This window comes from Drosophila novamexicana, unplaced genomic scaffold (genome assembly GCF_003285875.2).
Source record: "Drosophila novamexicana strain 15010-1031.04,08,12 unplaced genomic scaffold, DnovRS2.1 tig00000108-arrow-pilon, whole genome shotgun sequence".
NCBI lineage: Eukaryota > Metazoa > Arthropoda > Insecta > Diptera > Drosophilidae > Drosophila > Drosophila novamexicana.
In genome coordinates this window covers 3,543,759-3,562,518 of record NW_020824772.1, presented here as the reverse complement: position 1 = coordinate 3,562,518, position 18,760 = coordinate 3,543,759, and the positions used below count along the sequence as shown (strand labels likewise).

The following is an 18,760-nucleotide window of genomic DNA, read 5'->3' as shown; positions in this document are numbered from 1 at the left end:
TATACTCAAATAACTGACAGCAACTACCCTTAATTGGCCACAATCAAATTCTGTATGCCCCTTTCCTCGAACGACTCAATTAATATCCCTTCAATTATAATTTGCAAAACTTACCCTCTGTGACTGTTCTTCAGTTAGAACAATTTTGGAAATGAAAGGAAAGAAATGTGTCAAATGTTTATTTCAAGTTAAATATTCAAAAGTGTTCTCCAGGTTGTACAATTTGTGTTTGCTTAATGAAAAAAGTGTGTTGTGTGTGTAAACTACACTAAATTTATTACAAGCAATTTAGCATTTAACTTCTAAATGGTTATGAGTGTTGCACGGTGTCCTTGTCAATGAGAAAGCCTCTCAAGCAGCTGCTTCAAATGATCTATATATAAATATATATATTATTTTGTGAATACTAGTGTGTATATATGTATATGCATTTGTTTTGATACAGAAATTGGTTAGATTTTTAGTGTCAGCGATAAACTCCATTCTCTATAAAACGCATTAGTCTAAACGTATCTGAATGATACGAGATTTTCAACAATTGTGGCCGCACTAGCTATTAGATGGGTTTAAATTTAGACTAATATAATTCGTGATTGACTCTAGACGCGCACTAAAACAGCGAATCTGGTTCTTTGGCTGGATGCCAAGGCATTCTGAGTGGGACAGAATATAGTACAATAGAGGAGGCGTGGTTATAGATTTAGAATAATATGGGTTGTATATATAAACTATATATAAATATATGTAGCTCAATAATTTGACTTAAATGTATACAGATTAACCAATAGAACTATTTGAATAGCCAACGCAGAATTAAGCTGACCATGAGCCCAATTAGAGCATAAATTAGCGACTTGATCACCGTCGATAAGGAAACGCCGCCGCCAATCAGCTCGTGCACATTGGAGTGTCTAGAGGACGGTGCATACTGCATACGCTCGAGTCGGCGTGTGATGTCATTTAGCTGTTTCGTGTGACTCTGCAGTGTTGCATTCATCTGTTCCACGGCGTTTGTGAGTCTGAAAAATCACAGAAAATATTATGTATACTATAGATATTTATAAAGGAAAGGATTGAACACCCACTGTTTGATGGCGGCGCTATTGGAGCCGCGCTTGACGGCGCCTTGGGGTGATTGGCTTGAATCCGAGTTGGTGTCGCGTGGGGCCAGCACAAGGGATTTGTTTTTAGCCTTGGGCGCCTTGGAGCCCTCTGCGGAAGGTACAATAGTTAAATGTCTAAAGGACCGAGTGACTAAATTCATACCGGCACGCAGAGGAATCAACTTGTCGGCGCCGAGCACAACGGGAACAGTTTTATTTCGAGTCTCGGTGATCACCTTGTAATCGCATTCGTATTGGCGCACATCATTACGCACGTCCCATGGCCGCAAATCTGAATATTTGTATATCCATTGACCGTAATCGTTCAGCTCGAAAAGCGTCGGAATATGTTTCTTATCGTTTTCAGCACGTTCCTTGGCCGACGCCCGCTGGCTTTCCTCAAGCACGGTTTTCTCTTCAGTGGCAGCAACTTGATCTTCGCGCGCAATAGCCTCGGATACGAGACTCCAGAGGCGTTCCGACTCGGTTGGCAGTTGTTTTTCCAATGGCACCAAATAGCGGGTGAGCCGTTTCGAGCGCATGTCTGCATCGGCCTTAAAGAGCAAAATTTCCTCGCCTGTTTTCAGATCCTTGAGGCGACACTCTTTATCCCAGTGACCTTGTATAGTTGCCAGCGTCTCTTTGCCCAATTTAATTTTGCCCACGACCACATTGGTGGCATCCGCGCCGCCGAGGAATGGCTTCAGTTTGAATTCGAGCTCCGTCTTGTAACCGGTGTTCTCGCACTCGATGTTTATCTTGCCGCCAAGTTCCATGGACAATGTACCCATGAGTATACCCTTGCAGTGAGCGTAGGGCGTGGTCGCTGTATAAATTTCGCCGCGGGGCAATAGCGTCATCGTAGCCGTGCCCTCCAGCACAGCCGATGTGCTGTTGCCATAGAACTTCGATTTCGCCAAGATGGAGCAGGTGATGCTAAAGCCATCCTCGCGGTTAGTCACATAAAAGGCCGAAACGGGCGGATGGTGAGAGACTTGCTCGGCAATGTAATACGTGCGAGAACCATTTGGATGCTTCCAATAGCAGCGAAACGTTTCGCCCAATATGGGATTATATGGCTTTTTGAGGCCTTTGGGTTTCTTATAGAATCCAGACAGGTACCATTGCACAATGATCTTCATGCGCGTGAATGCATCATCCTCATGCACAGCCCTGCCAAGTAGAACAACTCGATATTGAGGGTCACCAGCAGACAAATACATATTGGCAGGAGCACCTACCTGGAGAGCAAATCAGCATGATAATAAGAGTCTGAGAGCTTGTCCAGAAACGAACGCGGCTCGAGTATAAATGTTGGCAGCACCACCTTGCTAAGATCCATTCCGGGTCGAACCTGTTTTACGATACACCAGATGAGGCTCTTGTTCTCCTCTGCCAGCTCCTCCACCTGTTCTCCTTGCTGGAGCCAATCAAAAACGCACATAGATGAATTATCTGGCCAATTATTAAATGGGTTCGCAAATAGTTGTACTTACCTCACCGAATTCCTCTTCTTGGAATGGGACATAGCACGTCTCCTCGCATTGTACTTGGTCAAGATCATCTTCCTGCGCCGCCTCTGACTCTGAATCAGACTCGAGACCAGACATGGCCGCATTGGGCGCCTCATTCTGGCTGTCAGCGTCCAGATCTGTAACGAGTTGATAAGTTGTTCAACTGTAGCTCTCTACACACGTTTCTCTAGCCAAAGCAGCAGCAGCACCGCTACAATGATGATATATTCCATAAACTAATGCTAATGTGAACCGGCTTTTGGATGGGTGGATGAGTGACTGAGATAGTTGTTTAAAACTAGCCTCGAGCACCACATTACAATTACATGAATTTTGAACAATAAACGCCGAGACTACTTTATGTGGAAGCATCAAAGCTGTTGATTCGATAAAATCAACTGTCGAATCTCCTGGCTAACTAGCCGGTTGCCAACAACAATAACAACTACGACATGAATATATATTTAATATATAGAGCGAAATCTGGTTGGGGCCTTCACCCTGCACGTTGATTTGAAATCGCGGCAGCAGCAGACAATCGGGCGGTGCACTAACTGGCCTGAAGCCTGCTCCTTTAGCGCATACACTGCTGCCAGCGTAATCCACGTCCTCGTCGTCACTGGAACTGCTTCCGCATAGCACGCCGCCTAGCGATAGGGATTTGCTGATCGGACTCAGATGCCTGCGCAGGCGTCTGCCTGGCTTTGGGTCAGCGGTAGAGGCATCGCTGCCGCGTCGTGTTTGTCCCGAAAGTTGGCCAAAACGAGGAAGTCGCTTGGTGCGCTCCCAGTTACTCACGGCGCTGCTATATAGCTGCTGCAATAGCGGCGTCTGGGCGCGCGACGACTGGCTGTTGTCGGAGCGGGAGTTCTCCTGCTCGGCCGGCGGTGCCAGCCACTGCTGCATCCACTTACCATGATCGTTGAAATGCTTCTCGTAATCGGCTTCTGACCACTGTGTCTCGTTCGAGACGGGCAGCGGCTCGCCGGTATAATTGCTGGAAGGCGTGGTGCTGCTGTTGGTGCGCAGCAATAAAGCTGAGCAGCGCAGCGACAGCTCGAGTGCATCCATCCAGCATTTGCCGGCCGCCTGACTGGGGGCACGGAAGATCAGATAAGCGGTCGGCAGTGGTTGCACCACAGCGCCTGTAAGTGAACGGAATCACCTGATAATTTAATGTCGCAAGTGTTCAATTTGCTCACTAACCGATTGTCTCCTTGTCTGGTCCTCGTGGTGCCCAAATGGACTGCTCCATGGGATGAAAGAGTTTAAAGCAGAAACCATCCTTTTTGCTGGGTCGCTCAATGACCTGACAAGAGGTCAACATAACTGTGCCCACCCAATGGCTGCTTTTTGTCTTTTGGCTCTTGTAGATGAGCAATAGGCCCGGCTTCAGCACGCACCACAGCTTCGTCCAGGACTTGAGTGTGCCGCGCACCTGCCAGAGACAAGGAAGAAGCGTGTTGTCAGGGTTAAAATACAGTACAGACAGTAAAATAGACTCACCTTCAGCCAGTCAGCTAGTACTATAACCGCCGGATCCTGCAGAGAGTTCATCAGTTCGCTGGCCACGCGCTTCTTCTCGCGCCTGTAGTTCTTGCGCTGCGCCTTGTACGACTCCTTGCGATTGAGCTTGGCCGCATCTGCAGCTGACTGTGGAGCACGAGAGAGAGAGAGAGAAGAGTTGCTTGAGTTCAATATGTCCAAGCAGCTGCGTTTTTTGCATGTCTGCACCTTCCTGCAGTCCCGGCATAAATTTAAATATTTGAGAAACATGCGCTCGCACTGGAATTTGCGCTCCTTGTTTGTGTGTATCAGTGTGTGTTTGTGTGTTTGTGTGTGGGTGTGTGTGCTTACATCAAGCGACCAACTTGCTCTAAATCATTTTTTTACGCTTAACGCCCAAACTGGAATCATATACCTGATGTTAATCTAATTAGCGCTTAAAATGAAAGTTACTCAAAAAAAAAAAGCAAAATATAAATACGCTACTATCTCTGTATCATAACCAAAAGATACCCTGTGCCTAGTTTTCAAATACTAACTAATTTGGTTTACATTTAACGCAGCAAGCTATCTGAATATGTTGAAATTCAAAGCAAAACACACTAAAAAGACAAAGCCTAGGTAAAATATTTTGTAAATATTAATATTGATGTGTATGCCAAATAATAGAAATAAACAACGAAACGTTATAAACATAAAACAATTTACTTTCAGGCGCTGGCAGATTGCCCATCAAAATCTTATGAATTTCCAGTTTTAGTAGGATTTTAAAACCGGAATAATTAGATTGTCTAATAGCTGGAGTTGGCACAATACCATTTCAAGTTCCTCTAAGAACATTTTCTACATTTGTAATGTCTGTCTATCCAAAGTAATACGCCCGTATTAGCTTTGGGCACAGGATATGGGGAAGCCATAGCAAAACTTTGCACGTGCTCCGTTGATATCTATTGATATTTAATCTGTGTTTTAGTGCCAGCAACTTCCACACATTGATTATAACTGCATTAGTCAACATTTGCTCTTATCGCAGCAGAGCTCTTATCGGCAAGTTCACTTAGACAATTACAATCTTGACCCAGTTTTAGTGTTATTTGTTTGGTGGCTATTATTTCATATTTTGAGAATGTTAAAACAATACAAATAGATGAAAAAAAAATGAAATTGTTGCACAGCTTTGGGAAACACTTGCCTTATCTGTTGGATTGCCATCGCGATTATCTGAGGCCCAATTGGCGATTCCTGCGAAAAGAAATGGAATAACATTTATAAGTGGCGGGCCGGCTGATTTTGTATGCTTTAATGGCCCGCAATAAGTTCGATTTTCGGCTGAGATCTAAAAGCAATTCGAAAACATATTCACGGCCCATTATTATTTGTGTATTGTGTATGCGCTTATGCACGTAGACACCCGCATGTGTAAAGTACATAAAAACAAATCAACATTGTCTCAAGGTAGTCCACAGAGCAGCGGCAACGGCATCGGCAGACGCGGCGCGTTCTGTTTTATTTATTTTACAAATATGTTTCAATTTATTTCGCAATATAAGCAGAGCAACACAAAATACACACATGAGCGCACATACGTATGCATATTAGCTGGCGAGAATGCCCATTGAGATTCTCAGTCTCAGTCTCTGTCTCTGTCTCTGACTCTGACTCTTGTCTCTGGGGTCTCTCAGTTCACATTGTCAAGCAACTCGCACTTGCACACACTATTATTATTGTCATTTTTATTTGTTATTTTTATTCAACTTTTTTGAGCGCGCCAAAAATACGCAACAGAAACAATTTTCGAATTTACGATGCGTCTTTTCTGGCACACGTAATAAAAAGCATATAAATTTCAGTTCATAATTGGGCACACTGTAGGGGCGCTACGGAGGCGTGGCAATTGGCACTTGCTTTGTAGTAGATTCATGACAACTCTTTGGTACGCCTGACTGCGCCTTCACACTGAGCTCACAGCTGAAGAATGTGCGTAGAAATTGCGGACTGCGTTAATTGTCGCCTTTGCATATTTGTTCAATCAACGCGGCACAACACGGCGTATGCGTTATGCGCAGACGAATCCGCAAGAACACGTATCCGCAATGTGAAACCGACTAGACGCCAGCAGCGAATGCGTGCAGGGATACCGCGCCAGACCGACCGACGACTGCCTGATTGCCAGATATATGCTTGCCGCGGCGCACGAAAACAAAACGCAGCTAACTACGGAGCCGGAGCCGCAACGACAACTGAATATGCCCAAAGAGCAGCGACGAGCAGCTGCCGCCGCTGGCCCAGCGATGGCGATGACGCGACTGACACTGCGGCTGACGCTCGCGTCGCTGCCGACATAGCCGCCCAGTACGCCATATAATAATGAGCCATTAGCTATGTAGTGCTTGTTGTTGCCGCTGCTCGCCAAAAAAAAAAAAAAAAAACCAAAACAATTTTTTGAAAACGTTTCGAATATTTTTTGTTTTTGAGCACGAGAGAGGCGCGTTTCTTTTGAACTGCAGCAGACGTCCGCCCAGTTACACGGATGATACTTAGTACTTGTGTGCTGTTTTAGACGGCCCGCAAAAATGATATCAGTCAGCGCAGTCAGCGTTGACGTCGACGTCGACGTCGACGTCGCAGCTTTTCTCGCTATCTATCTAGCCGTGTCTCACACACAGCCATTCTCTCGCGCGCGCTCTCTCTCTCTCTCTCGCTCTCAGTCTCCCCAAACATTTGGGGCGTTATCGATGAGGTTATTAACTACTTAGATACTTAAATGTATAGGAACACACATTTTGTGTGTGTGAGTGTGTGTGCGTGTGTGAACTCCACACACATACAAAGCTTACAGTGAGCTCATGAGACGTGATCCCAAGGCGCCTGTTACTTAAGCGTTGATTTGATTATGGCACGACTTCATTTTGTAGTACAATTTGAATGGACCTAAGATCAAACAGCTATTTAAGTACACACAAACTTTAAGCTACATCTGTTCATTTCCATGATCTTACTCAATGTGCACATATAATACAGTGCTCGCTCGCAAATGACAACTTTAAGAAGGGTTTTAGAACTTTCTAAATTATTCAGATTGAAATACAATAAAATCATAAGTGAATCAATTAAATATATAATATTTTATATTATTTATCTATAAATGTATGTCAAAAGTCAGTTTCAAGGTTTTTTACAAATTCTAGACTCAAAGGTGCTTAAAAGCAGACTAAAAATAAAAATTAATTATTTATTTCGACCAAATTTATGGAACTGGCGAAAAGTCTAATTTCCAGAAAAAAAGAAAGAAAATTTACGAATTGCAAAAAATAATTGTACTTCTGGAAGTTATACATTTGTGCACAAAAATGAAAGGTTCAAAACTATTATATAATGTATTTGAATTCATGAAATAGGTAAATATTCAATTTTTCAATAATCATTCACAAAATAAGAAGTCTAACTTATAGATACATTTCAAAATTCCCAGCGGACGCCTTTAAATAAATATTCGCCTTAAATAAATAATAAATAAAGTTTTCAGTTTCTGCAAGTTGTTAAGTTAGATGTTTTTAACGCCTGCCACACGTGCTGAAATTGTCATAATTCATTTCGTAGACGCTTTCGCATGTGTTGGCCTTAATGCATGTGGTAAATAAAATAATAAACAAATTCATAAAGCAGCCCGTGCTCGCATTAGATGCCAGATGTGCTTTGAACTTAGAACATTTGACTGCAGACTTAAGATATGAGAATGAAACATTGGCTAGGAAACCAGGTGTTCGGCAACCCGTTATTCATATTCCTATATTGCTGACAGGTCGAATGGCGCCGATGATTCAGACTGTCCCAAAAACAAAAAGAATGTAGAGCCCCTCTTATCGTTGCTATCGTAAAGTTCTGCAGTCAAATGTTATATGAGCGGGCTTTTCAATTGAATGCCAACGCTGTGTTGTTGTGTTTGTCCATTAATTAAGGCTTATCGAGAGTGCGAACACTTTTAAGTTCTACAACAACTAAATATAACTATAAATGGGGCGATAAGATATGATTGGACAGGTTGTCAGGCAGAGGCAGAGCCACAGCCAGACTGTTGGCATCTTTCATCCAGGAAATGGGCGGAACGGGGTACGGGGATGCGGGAAGAATCGCCTTCAATTCTAAGTCATAATGTCGCAAAAAATATACAATACGCGTACAACAATAACTGAAAAGCTTTTGATAATGCACCGTGCGGCACACAATAGATGAGAACGAAAGCAAAATCATACAAATGGCAGCCAAATGCGTCAGAGATATGGTAACGCTTGACTGACTGGCCAGCGGCTGGTCTACGGTCATGGCTAAGTGAATACTTAACTAGCAAACTAATCGAGATATGCATACAAATGCGGCCTTTTTTTTTTTAGCCAACTGCATATAGGGCTAACGATCCGAGGGCTGATGATCACAATAAGCGAAAGCAAAAGTTAAATGAATGTGCAAAATATGTGTCGAATTTTCATACATTCATTTAATGATCGGCGAAAAAACCAGTGTGATCACCGGAATTATCATCCAACTATCATATGTGAAAATTGAAGTTTCATCAGTAGCATGATCGGTAAAATGATCGGTGCAATGATCACGGAAGTGCTATGCTAAATTTTAAGTAGCTAGTGGAATGATCGGTGAATTGTTTGCTGAAATGGTATGTGGAATATTCGTGGAAACAAACAGTGAAATTATCGGTGAAATTATCGATGAAATTATCGGTTAAATAAATTGTAAAGCGATATGTTCAATGATCCATTAAATAATCGGTGATAATTCGTTCAACTGTGAACTGTGCAAAATTTGGAAAAGAACTTCACCTGGCGATGATGGCGCTGGGCTGTTGCTCAAACTGTCTGTGGAGGGCAGTTTGGTTAAAAGCACCTTTTGCGAGGGTCGACGCTTGAATTTGAAATCGAATACTGCAGTTAATGTGAGCATTTAACCCATACATAGAATGAAATATGTTAAAAGAAAGGAAGAAATAGAGAAAGCGAACAATATATCCATAGAATAGTCAATTTATATCAATACAACTAGGTAGTTCTATAGTTCTATAGTTTTACTACACACACATTTACATTCATGTTTACGACATTGAAAAGTAAGAAACCAAAACAAAGTAAACATTTCACACTAAGCAGTCTAGAAGATTAACAATAGACAAGAGCACAGATCGAATAAACAAATGAACGAGATTGTGACCATATTAGTAAAGAATAAACACAAAGCGCAAATTAATATGTAGATGAGAAGTTTGGTTTTGAGTGTGGCTTACTTTAATTTCTTAGAAACTAACTATTATTGTTGAAAATAAAATATCGGTAATTATCACCATATCGAGCTATTATCTTAATCCCAATTCTAATCATACTACATATCAGTTGCTTTCATATCGTGATATAGATCTATTTATTTGTCAGGCCGTATCTCAGCCATTGACGAGCTGCTATAAATATATAGAAAATTAGCATTGCAGTCAACACAATTACAAATAATTTTCATAGTGATTCATATCATGATGGGAAACAATTGGGTTGTTATCTTATCAGAGCCCGTGTCAGTATTTAACTAGCTGTTAGCAAAAAGATCGATAATTATCGATATTATCAACTTTAATGAAGCTGTATATATCATGATTTAGCACACTTAATTTGTAACCCTATCTAATTGTATCTCAGCAATTGTCTAGCTGCAGGGCATCTTTTATTGGACGTCTTAATTAATCGCTGTAAATAAATTAAGTGTCGCTATCAATTTGCTGTCATCGGATATTAAGCACAGCACGCTGTCCTCAATAAACAAGCAGACTAGGGTGTTGGCCAACCAGCTGCTTAATCTGACGATAGCAGGATAGCAAAGGATGCGAGGATAGGTTGCATTGATTGATTTTAAATAAAGTGCTTGCAGCCGCAATTCCCCGGCCCTTGCCTTGCCACGTCTCGCCCCGCCTCGCCACAGCGATGCCAGCGATAAGATACGGCTAGAGGAGCGCCCAGCTAGAGCGCACAGTCCGATACGCACACGATGTGTCATCGAGGCGGCTGATGGTCACCTTTCGATGACCATTAAACTGGAGCTGGCCAATGGTCAATGCTGACCGCAAATGATGAATGACGTCAACATGCGAATGCACTTTTAATTCTGGTAACAGCGGCAGGCAACTTGTTGTTGCCTCACTTTGTACTTGACGTCATGTCGTGCCCCCATACATATGTTGTGCCGCACTGTTTATGTATATGGGATTCTATATAATCCAATTATATGGGGGGCTGGTCAATGTGGCAGTCGGCATAGGTAAGTGGAGCACTGCTGTTAGAGTGTAGGGAGGGCACAAACTCATTAGATATGCAAACGGCGGCCGGCAGGTGGAGCTAGCAATCAATATGCATATGTGCATCGAGTTTCGCACGACTCTCTAATTTATTACACGGTAATTTGCCCAAAAGCACGCTATAAAATATTCAACACACACACAGGCACACACACACTGAAATGGATAACTGATGTATATTCATTCAATAGATAAATTATGCAACCCTCTGCTAGAGATGACGTTCAAATTCGTTCGTTATGCAAATGTAAAAGCGAATTTTCATCAACGGATGATATAAAATAAAAAAGGAACGAGCCCGGATGGGGCCAAGACTAAAGTTCACAGTGCAGCTCTCACTTCTGACCTTTGCCACTGAAGCTCAAAACGAAACAAAAATAGAATACTGCATGCCTTATGGTACACAAGCCGAGCCCTTAACCCTTACCCCGCCCAGGCTAGGCCAAACTAAAATAAAAGCACAATGAAATAAAATGCTATGAAATGAAAATGGACACATCACAAAACGCAGTGACGCATCGATTTTTGTTTTCTTCCATTTTTTGTTTCGAGAGGCAGAGGAAGGCACATTTGTATATGCAGCAGCAGTTGGCACATGCTGCATTTCTCAGCGCTCAGGGCCTGCAGTTGGCCCTTATGACGCCTTTGGCCCCACTGTGTCGAAGCCGAAGGCCAATAAAAAAATGCCCAAAAGTTTGCGCGTGTTAGCTAATTGTGAGCGTGCGTGTATATGTGTTTATTTGCACAATGTTTACTGCAAAAAAATATAATAAAAATCTCTGCTAAAAATGTTATGTCAATTACTTACGACACAATACATAACGAATGTGAGCTAGCGAGAATAAATCTAAGAAATCTTGCGAAGCTCTAGAAAAGGCTATTATACTCTGACAATGTGATAGGCAGTCAAATATTCTATATATTATTGCACTGCGAGCTGTACTAAAGTTTGATGTTTAAACTCAGCAAATTAATTACAAGTAATATTAAAACTATATTTTTAAATTGTGAATACTTAATACTCGGAAAATATGTTAATTTCGAACATGGAGAAAATTCAATACACTGAATGAAGGAAAATTAAATCGCTTCGAAAGTTATTTTTCCATAAAAACAATGATTTTCAGAAAAATCCTATATTCTATATACAAACTATTAAAGGAAATATTTTCAAAATATGAATTTAAGATATTGCACGTCGAATGCAATTACAATTGATCCCATTTCCGAGCGAGCAATGTACACATATAATTTCAGACCTACGCCTAATTGTTCGCCACGCGCTCCAGTGGCAATTCTCATAATGCAATTGTTCCTATTGATGTTTATGCATAGGCCAATTTTGACAGACATTAATTGGTTTGATGAAAGCCAGTTGAGCTTTGTAAATTGGTAATAGCAAGCGGCCCATGGCAATCAATGGGCAACTATGGCGACCTGTATGGCATTCACAGAAACAAACACGCATAACACAAACACACGTACAGTGGTCGCTCGTTAAGTAGGATATTGGCTGGAAGCAGTTTTTAGCTAGGCAAAAAGCATTGATTCGCATTTGTAGAACTCTTCCATGTTCGACGTTTTGTCTTCAACTGTGTACATACAGCTTATGGATACATTTAATGAGCTCTTGAAACGAAAGGTTCTAGTTAATGAGTGAAAACTGTATGGACGTGTGTTCATGCGTGAATTATGACGGGAACAGGTGCAAGTGCAAGTGACATGGGCCAAAGCCGATTTCAAATGGCATTCAAATGGTGGTTGCTGTGCTGCGTTCAGAGCTTAGCAACGCAACCCAAACACAATAAACAACTAACGCCCAGCCTCTCTGTTGACCCCCGCCCCAGGCCGGGTCTTGAGCGGATGAGGGGCAGAGCGGAAGTGTTTGATGTTTGATGCGATAGTCGACATTAGTCGACTTGCGGCGACTGCCATTGAAATGGAGCAGCGACCAAATCAAAACAGAACAGAACTGCTCTAGTCGATGGTGACCGACTAACAGATACCCTGTGCCCAGCACTAGATTGTGACTGACATACATAATCTAACTTGTCTATATACGCTTGTTCACAATCTGTCACAGAGTTCGTGCTTCTTCTAATGTAGCTTTGCATTATTCCGAGGCTTATAATCGAACCGTTAAAATGCACCTGAACATAACATGCAACTGTGCACATATACACAAAAGCAGAACTGCGCCTATTTTTCTATCCCACTTTAAGGACGAGCGGGTGATTTGGTATTAAAACAGTAAGAAATTTGTGATCTAGATACATATTTAGGCACACGCGCCAAATTTATCGGCCCCAACTCTTCAATTTTGCGTGGTGTGCCAAAAAAAGAAAATCAATATTTGTCAATTTCAGGGAAATGGGGTGACAACTTGATAAACTAAGACTCTATCTGCGCTTGCTAGGAGACACGCCCTAAATCTCCAGTGGACAGATAGACCCGGTTATTAATGCTGACCCAGAATATATATAATTCAAGGACTCGGACATGCCTCCTGCCTCTGCCTGTAACACGCATTTGACCATAAACAATATGCCTCACCGCATACCCATTTTGAAAGGGTATTTAATTAGCGGCAGCAGCAAAGCATGGATTAGCATGTAGATGTATGTGTGTGCGTGTGTGTTGTGCGATGGAAACAGAAACAAAAACAACAACAACAACAACAACAACAACAAGAACAACGACAACGAAACGAGCGAAAAATGTGAGCTGCTGCCTGAGCCAGCCGCCAATAGAAATGGAAAAGCAACGCAAAATGACGACACGAGACGACATTGAAAAGCAATTGGGGATTAGCTGGCCGACGGACGTGTCCTGGTTACCAGCTGACCACCAGACGACTCACCTGATGACTGCCTGAGCCCGGCGCTGTTTGGTGGCGTTATGTTAATGCCACTGATGTTGCTGCCGGCGCCAGCGCCGACGCCGACGTTGACGCCCAGTGATTGATTGGAGGCGGCCATCGAGAGGGCACCGGCTGTCTGCAGGTGCAAATGGCTGCCGCTTGCCGTGGGCACGCTGCTCGCCTGTGGCGTCTGCTGCTGTGGGGTGCCGGGCACCGAGTGGGAGGCGGTGTTGCCCACTGGCGGCAGCAGCGAATCGCCGCCGCCCGCATGCTTGGCGCTGCCTATGCGAATGGGTGTGCTGCTGTTCGACAGAGCGGGAGCGGGAGCGGGAGGAGTCAGGCCGACAGCTGAGTTGACGATCGTTGAATTGGCAACGCTAGCTGCTTGCTGTTGTTGCTGCTGCTGCATTTTGTCTTATCGAGTTGTGTTGTTGATATTTGTGCTTTGCTTCTTCTTCACTTATTGCTTAATCAGCATGGCATTTGCTTCAGTGTCCAGCGTGCAAGGTTTGACACACTCACACACATACGCACGCACACAAACACGCAGGCACGGCCAATTATTGATTTTGTTTAGGTTTCCCTTTTTTTGCACATACAATTTACTTGGATATTGTTTTTTTTTTTTTTGTATTTTTTTATATTTTTGTTCAACTGTTTTGTGTTATGGCCAATTTAAAACTGAAGTCCTGCTGCTACACTTATCTACGTGTGTGTGTGTGTATATGTTCATATGTATGTATATTTGATTCGGATTGAAGTGCCAACTCCGTGGTAAGTTAGTTAATTAAAAGCAACGCTGCGGCCACGTAACAGCATTGAACCAATTAGTAGCGACTGCTAAAATAGCACGACGGCGGCCAGTATTATTGTTCTTATTCGCATACACTCAACAAGAAACACCACTCACACTAATGCGAGCTTGAACACACACTTCTCGTATTTGTTACAAACGTTTTTTCCGCGTGGGCGCTCCGCTGTCGCTAACGTTTCACGTCCAACTGAAGCTGAGACTGGCACAACACTGCGGCACAATGTATTCACATACAATAATATGTATATTATGTGTATGTATGTATGTATGTACGTGTTCGTATCTCATTTCCAAAAAGCTAAACTTGTTTCGAGGCTTTTGTATGAGCTCATCCAATGCTGCGCCCGTTTCCCATGCCGACGCCGCCTCCAACTCAACACTAACAACCACCATTGCTCGTTTGTAAGATTATTTTTGTGACGCGGCAAAGACGCTGGAAGTGCAAACGCGAACAAGTTGAACAAGCTTTTTGTTGTTTTGGGGAGGGATTGGAAGGCCAACCGCCTGCCCGCATTGCAAACAGCTGACAGCTTTCAAACTCATGGAAATGTGTAATTTGCCTGTGCGTGTGAAGAGTGCAGCTCTATATACATATAAATATTGGGCAAAAATGGTGCATTATTTGAAATTGCTGGCATTTTTAAGTTCGTTTTAAACATTAAAATACATTTTAAACTGTCTAACATAGAAATTATTTGAATTATGATACAAAAACAAATGTGGTTTTACAAATGTATAGTGTATTTGCAATTGTTCTTAGCTATTTGACGTAATTTCAATATTTTATTTCGGTCCATTCATCATCTGTGGAGGAATCGTTCCCAGTGGTGGCGGCGGTCCCATCATGGCCATCGGATTCAGGATAGGTGGCGGACGTATGCCTGTGGGTGCCATCAGAGGATTCATCATGGGTTGCATATACGGCGGCATGTTTGGCATTCCTGGACGTGGCGGTGCTCCCATGTTGGGCGGCGGTATGGAAACGCCGGTTGGTTTGTTGCCCGGCGCGGGTCCGGCGAATGGATTATTTGTAATCTTGCCCGCCTTGAATGCAGCTGTAGTGGCATCGATCAGATGCTGTGCCTGCTCCTCCATCCACTTTTGGTAGTAGAACTTGACATTGTCACGATGTTTGCGGCCCGTGCAATGCGTTTTTCGCACCGACGGCGAATCGTGCGTTAAATATGTATCGCAATAGTCACAGTAGTACTTGGGCATGCTGATATGCGGCAATATCCAGTTTGTTTACGTTTTATATATTTGAAGTAAACATGAAAAATGCCCGATGTCGAAATTAAAATAAAGACGTACAGCAAAATATTATTGACAGAGTGACCGTAACATGCAAGCATAAAAATACACAAAATCCATAAAAATATACTTACCGAAATACTGCAAATGCAGGCATAAATAAGTGTGGTAAAATGCTGACAAAATTTAACCTTATTATTATCGGTCTATCGATATTATTTTAAATATCTGTACTTTGTATTTTAAATATCTGTACTATCGATGAATAACCGTGCCTTTTGAGTATAACAGCTTGGTGCAGCCGTTAACATTAACAGTCTGCGTTAACAGTTTTTTTTGACCGGCAAACGAGTAGGACGTGTGAGCGGACGCCAGCTCTGCCGTAGTAGTTGGTGTTGTTGTTGTGCGCACCTTTTTGAATGATGTGTCGACTGTGAATGAGCGGCAAACACGCGTAACGGCAATAAAAAAGAAGCAAGAAATAGTGTGCCTGCCTGAGAAACAGAAGAAGCAATAAAATCGTAATTATTACCAATTCGTGTTCGGCGTGTTTAATGCCACCGTATGAGATGCAAAGCATAAACCAGTTCAGAGTGCATAAATAACTGCCGCCCAAAACGCCGGTGTGTGTGTGTGTGTGTGCTCGGTTTACATTCAATTAAAAACCCGGCCAAAGTCTCGCATTAAGGCGGTCAACTAGTTTGTGCGTGCATGTGTATGCGTGCGCGCGCGCGTGCGTGTGTGTGTGTGTGTAAACAGCTAAAAGCAAAGGAATTTATGTTGCCGCAGCATCGCAGAGCCAAAAACAGAAAACAATAGAGCCAAAGGCAAAGCCGAAGACAACGTTGGAAGGAGCCGCCGTCGCCGTCGTCGCCGCAGAGGATCCAACTCCAGAAGTTGCTCGACCAGTTTCGGCTGTGGGATATTTGCGTTTTTTCTCTCTTTATTGGATTGGATACGCGCCAGTCTGAATGAGTTGCAGGGGGAACAGCTAGCGATATGCCCTTTGTACAGCGTATTGTGCAGCCGGTGAATGTGGCTCAGGCGACAGCCGCCAGTCTGGGGCATGCCTCGACGCGATTCCAGTGCGTGCCCGGCAAGTGCAAGAACAACAATTGCATCAACAAACAGTTGCCGGATGAGACGGACGCCGGCACGCCCACATCAGCCACATCGCCCAGCCTGACCCGGGCGCTGGTCCATGTCCTGCCCAATGGCGAGTCGGACGCCGAGCCGCGCCCGCCGGCCGCGCTGCCCATGAAGAAACTCAAGCAGCATGTTGAATTTCTGCCCTCGACCACGCCCACAACACCCACACCCACATCGCCAACGCAAGCGCGTGCCTCCCAGTCGCTGCCGAATTCGCGCCATCCCAGCCAGCAGCGCGTGGCGCTGCCCGCACGCAACGCCAGCGCGCCGCAGTCGCCGACGGCGACCAGGATCGTGTCCGGCTACGAGTTCGACTCGATCAGCAATATAACGCTGAGCAATGCGCTGCGCCAGCTGGCCAGCCTGGTGCTCATTGCCAGCGACATCTTCGACGAGCTGCAGCGGGACTTGCAGTCGGTGGGCGAGCGGGCGGGCCGTGTCCAGCGCAAGATCACGGCCGTCGAGCGGCGCGTTTGTGCCTACGATCCGAAAATGGTCACAGTTCGTAAGTATTCCAAGAACACAATATATATGCTTTAAGCTTGAACATGATCAAGAAACACGCATACATGCAGCAGGTACAGTAAAAGCTCTCTTGACGTGATTACCCACAGCACCTGCTCAGGTTAATGTTCCAAACAATTTAGCAACAAAATTAGAGGATCGATCCGCAACTCACTTTTATTTTTGCTGTAAACCCAACCTTTAGCCTAATATTTTACAAACGAAAACTATTTTAATTAATTTTCTCTTCCGGCATTGTCACATTAACTTCTGTACAAATGTGGACATGCTTTTGAACTGTTAATGTTAATGCCGATACACATACAATCGCACTTCACATTTATAGTATGAGTACACATATACATACATGCACATACATACATAGGCTTATTGCCAAGCATTAGCATAACATAACATACAATCTGTGTTGTGTGAAGAATACACATATTCAAATTTAGATTATCTTTTCAATTTGCTTCAAAAAAAATTGATTTAACAAATCTAGATATTTGTTATTTAAATCAAATTTATCCGTTGGCTAATTTTCATAAAAGATTTTTCGTTATAAAACTTGTTTAGGTCAAAAAACGTTCACCCAAGCAAATTAAGAAAAAATATTGGGGTTAAATAAAACGGCCGACCACTTGAGATGTCCGCCCAAAGCAGCTGTACGTTAGTAGAGCTTTCACTGTATATAGTATATATATGTGTGTGTACATACATATGCATGCATGCATATTTGAATTGCCATTCATAGCGAGTCGCTGGCAAAGTCAAGTGCGTTTATCAAAAGGCAGCTTATCTAGTGTCATCTCTCGCTGCCTTGCTCCCCCCTCCTCTACTGCTTAGTATGCGTGCCTGCCGAGCTTTCGTCTGTGCTTGCACGTAGTGTGTGTGTGTGCGTGTGTGGGTGTGTGTGTGCTGTGGGTGGCTGCCTTTGCGTCGTGCTGGAATCTTATCTTTGCTGCGTTTTTCTTTCGTTTGCTTTGTTGTAAATTAAATTCAATTTGCACGGCGCAAAAGCAGAGCGCGAAATTAACACCTTGTTTACTTTCTGGTTTTGCTGCTGCTGCTTCTTCTTTCTTGCACATTCACTCTGGCTGGCGTGGCGTGTTGTAGGTGGAGCTGTGGCCTCTTCGCACAATTAGCTGCTACTACAATTACAGATAAGCGGCTAAAGTTGCTTTGGTTCATTGTGTTCGCGACCTTGTGTTAAATTGTGGCCAACATGTTTGCGCATTTATGTATGTTGCACTCAGCTCTGTCTGTAAGCCTTCAAGATTTGTGGCAGCAACAAGTTGCAGTACGTTGCCTGCCTGTCGAACTGAGCTCGCTCCACATTTGGCATTGCCTTGGTGCAGCATTTTTTGTGTTTTTAATTTTCTTTTCGTGCCGTTTGCATTTTCAGAATTTTGCTATTCGCTGGAAATTTGCGCCTGTGCAATAAATTTTACGAGAAAAAAATACAGCCAGACGTCAGACTGGCGACGCTGACTGCAGCTTTTTGCACATTTCATATTCTTTCTGCTCTTTGTAAGGCATTACCGCAAAGTTTAGTGTTGCCAGAGTGATCGAATGCGATCGATTTGCAACACCGCACGCTCCATCTCGCTCTCTCTCTCCGTTTACTTTTGACAGCTGACAGCTGCTGACTAAAGGCAGCTGCTGCAAGCAAAAGCAGCGCGCGCGCTAATTGCTCAGGTATGAAGC

The 18,760-nt window shown here is 43.4% G+C and overlaps 3 protein-coding genes across 6 annotated transcripts in view; 1 reads left to right on the top strand and 2 right to left on the bottom strand.

Moving 5' to 3' along the window:
- Positions 1-196: 196 nt before the first annotated feature.
- LOC115771994 (oxysterol-binding protein-related protein 8) lies at positions 197-13,911 on the bottom strand. Of its 3 annotated transcripts, XM_030717921.1 has the most exons (10): positions 13,333-13,911; positions 5,316-5,365; positions 4,124-4,270; positions 3,824-4,055; positions 3,532-3,762; positions 2,600-2,754; positions 2,345-2,523; positions 1,267-2,276; positions 1,086-1,212; positions 198-1,019 (listed from the first exon to the last, which is right to left on the bottom strand). In XM_030717921.1, the coding sequence occupies exons 1-10, from the start codon at positions 13,739-13,741 to the stop codon at positions 791-793; spliced, it is 2,769 nt and encodes a 922-aa protein (XP_030573781.1). In that variant the 5' UTR covers positions 13,742-13,911; the 3' UTR covers positions 198-790. The 3 variants fall into 3 exon arrangements, with proteins under 3 accessions (XP_030573780.1, XP_030573781.1, XP_030573782.1); XM_030717920.1 differs by having other exon boundaries at positions 197-1,019; positions 1,086-2,276; XM_030717922.1 differs by lacking the exons at positions 5,316-5,365; positions 13,333-13,911 and adding an exon at positions 4,352-4,408 and having other exon boundaries at positions 1,086-2,276.
- A 955-nt stretch (positions 13,912-14,866) lies between these two features.
- Positions 14,867-15,467, bottom strand: LOC115771997 (U1 small nuclear ribonucleoprotein C). Its single transcript, XM_030717928.1, has one exon. It carries the CDS (start codon positions 15,362-15,364, stop codon positions 14,930-14,932), a length of 435 nt encoding a protein of 144 aa, XP_030573788.1. The 5' UTR covers positions 15,365-15,467; the 3' UTR covers positions 14,867-14,929.
- Positions 15,468-15,755: 288 nt separating this feature from the next.
- The window catches only part of LOC115771820, a 43,279-nt gene continuing 40,274 nt past the window's right edge, over positions 15,756-18,760 (top strand). For both annotated transcript variants that reach the window (XM_030717698.1, XM_030717699.1), the window contains exon 1: positions 15,756-17,051. In XM_030717698.1, coding sequence (XP_030573558.1) covers positions 16,397-17,051 — 655 coding nt within the window. In that variant the 5' untranslated portion in view covers positions 15,756-16,396. The remainder of the gene's footprint in view (positions 17,052-18,760) is intronic.

Coding starts and splice junctions, on each gene's coding strand:
- LOC115771994 (XM_030717920.1), bottom strand. CDS start 13,741: ATGCAGCAGCAGCAACAACAGCAAGCAGCTAGCGTTGCCAATTCAACG. Junction 4,271..5,315: donor ATGGCAATCCAACAGATAAG/GCAAGTGTTTCC, acceptor CGTGCTCCACAG/TCAGCTGCAGATGCGGCCAA. Junction 3,763..3,823: donor ACCAGACAAGGAGACAATCG/GTTAGTGAGCAA, acceptor GTTCACTTACAG/GCGCTGTGGTGCAACCACTG.
- LOC115771997 (XM_030717928.1), bottom strand. CDS start 15,364: ATGCCCAAGTACTACTGTGACTATTGCGATACATATTTAACGCACGAT.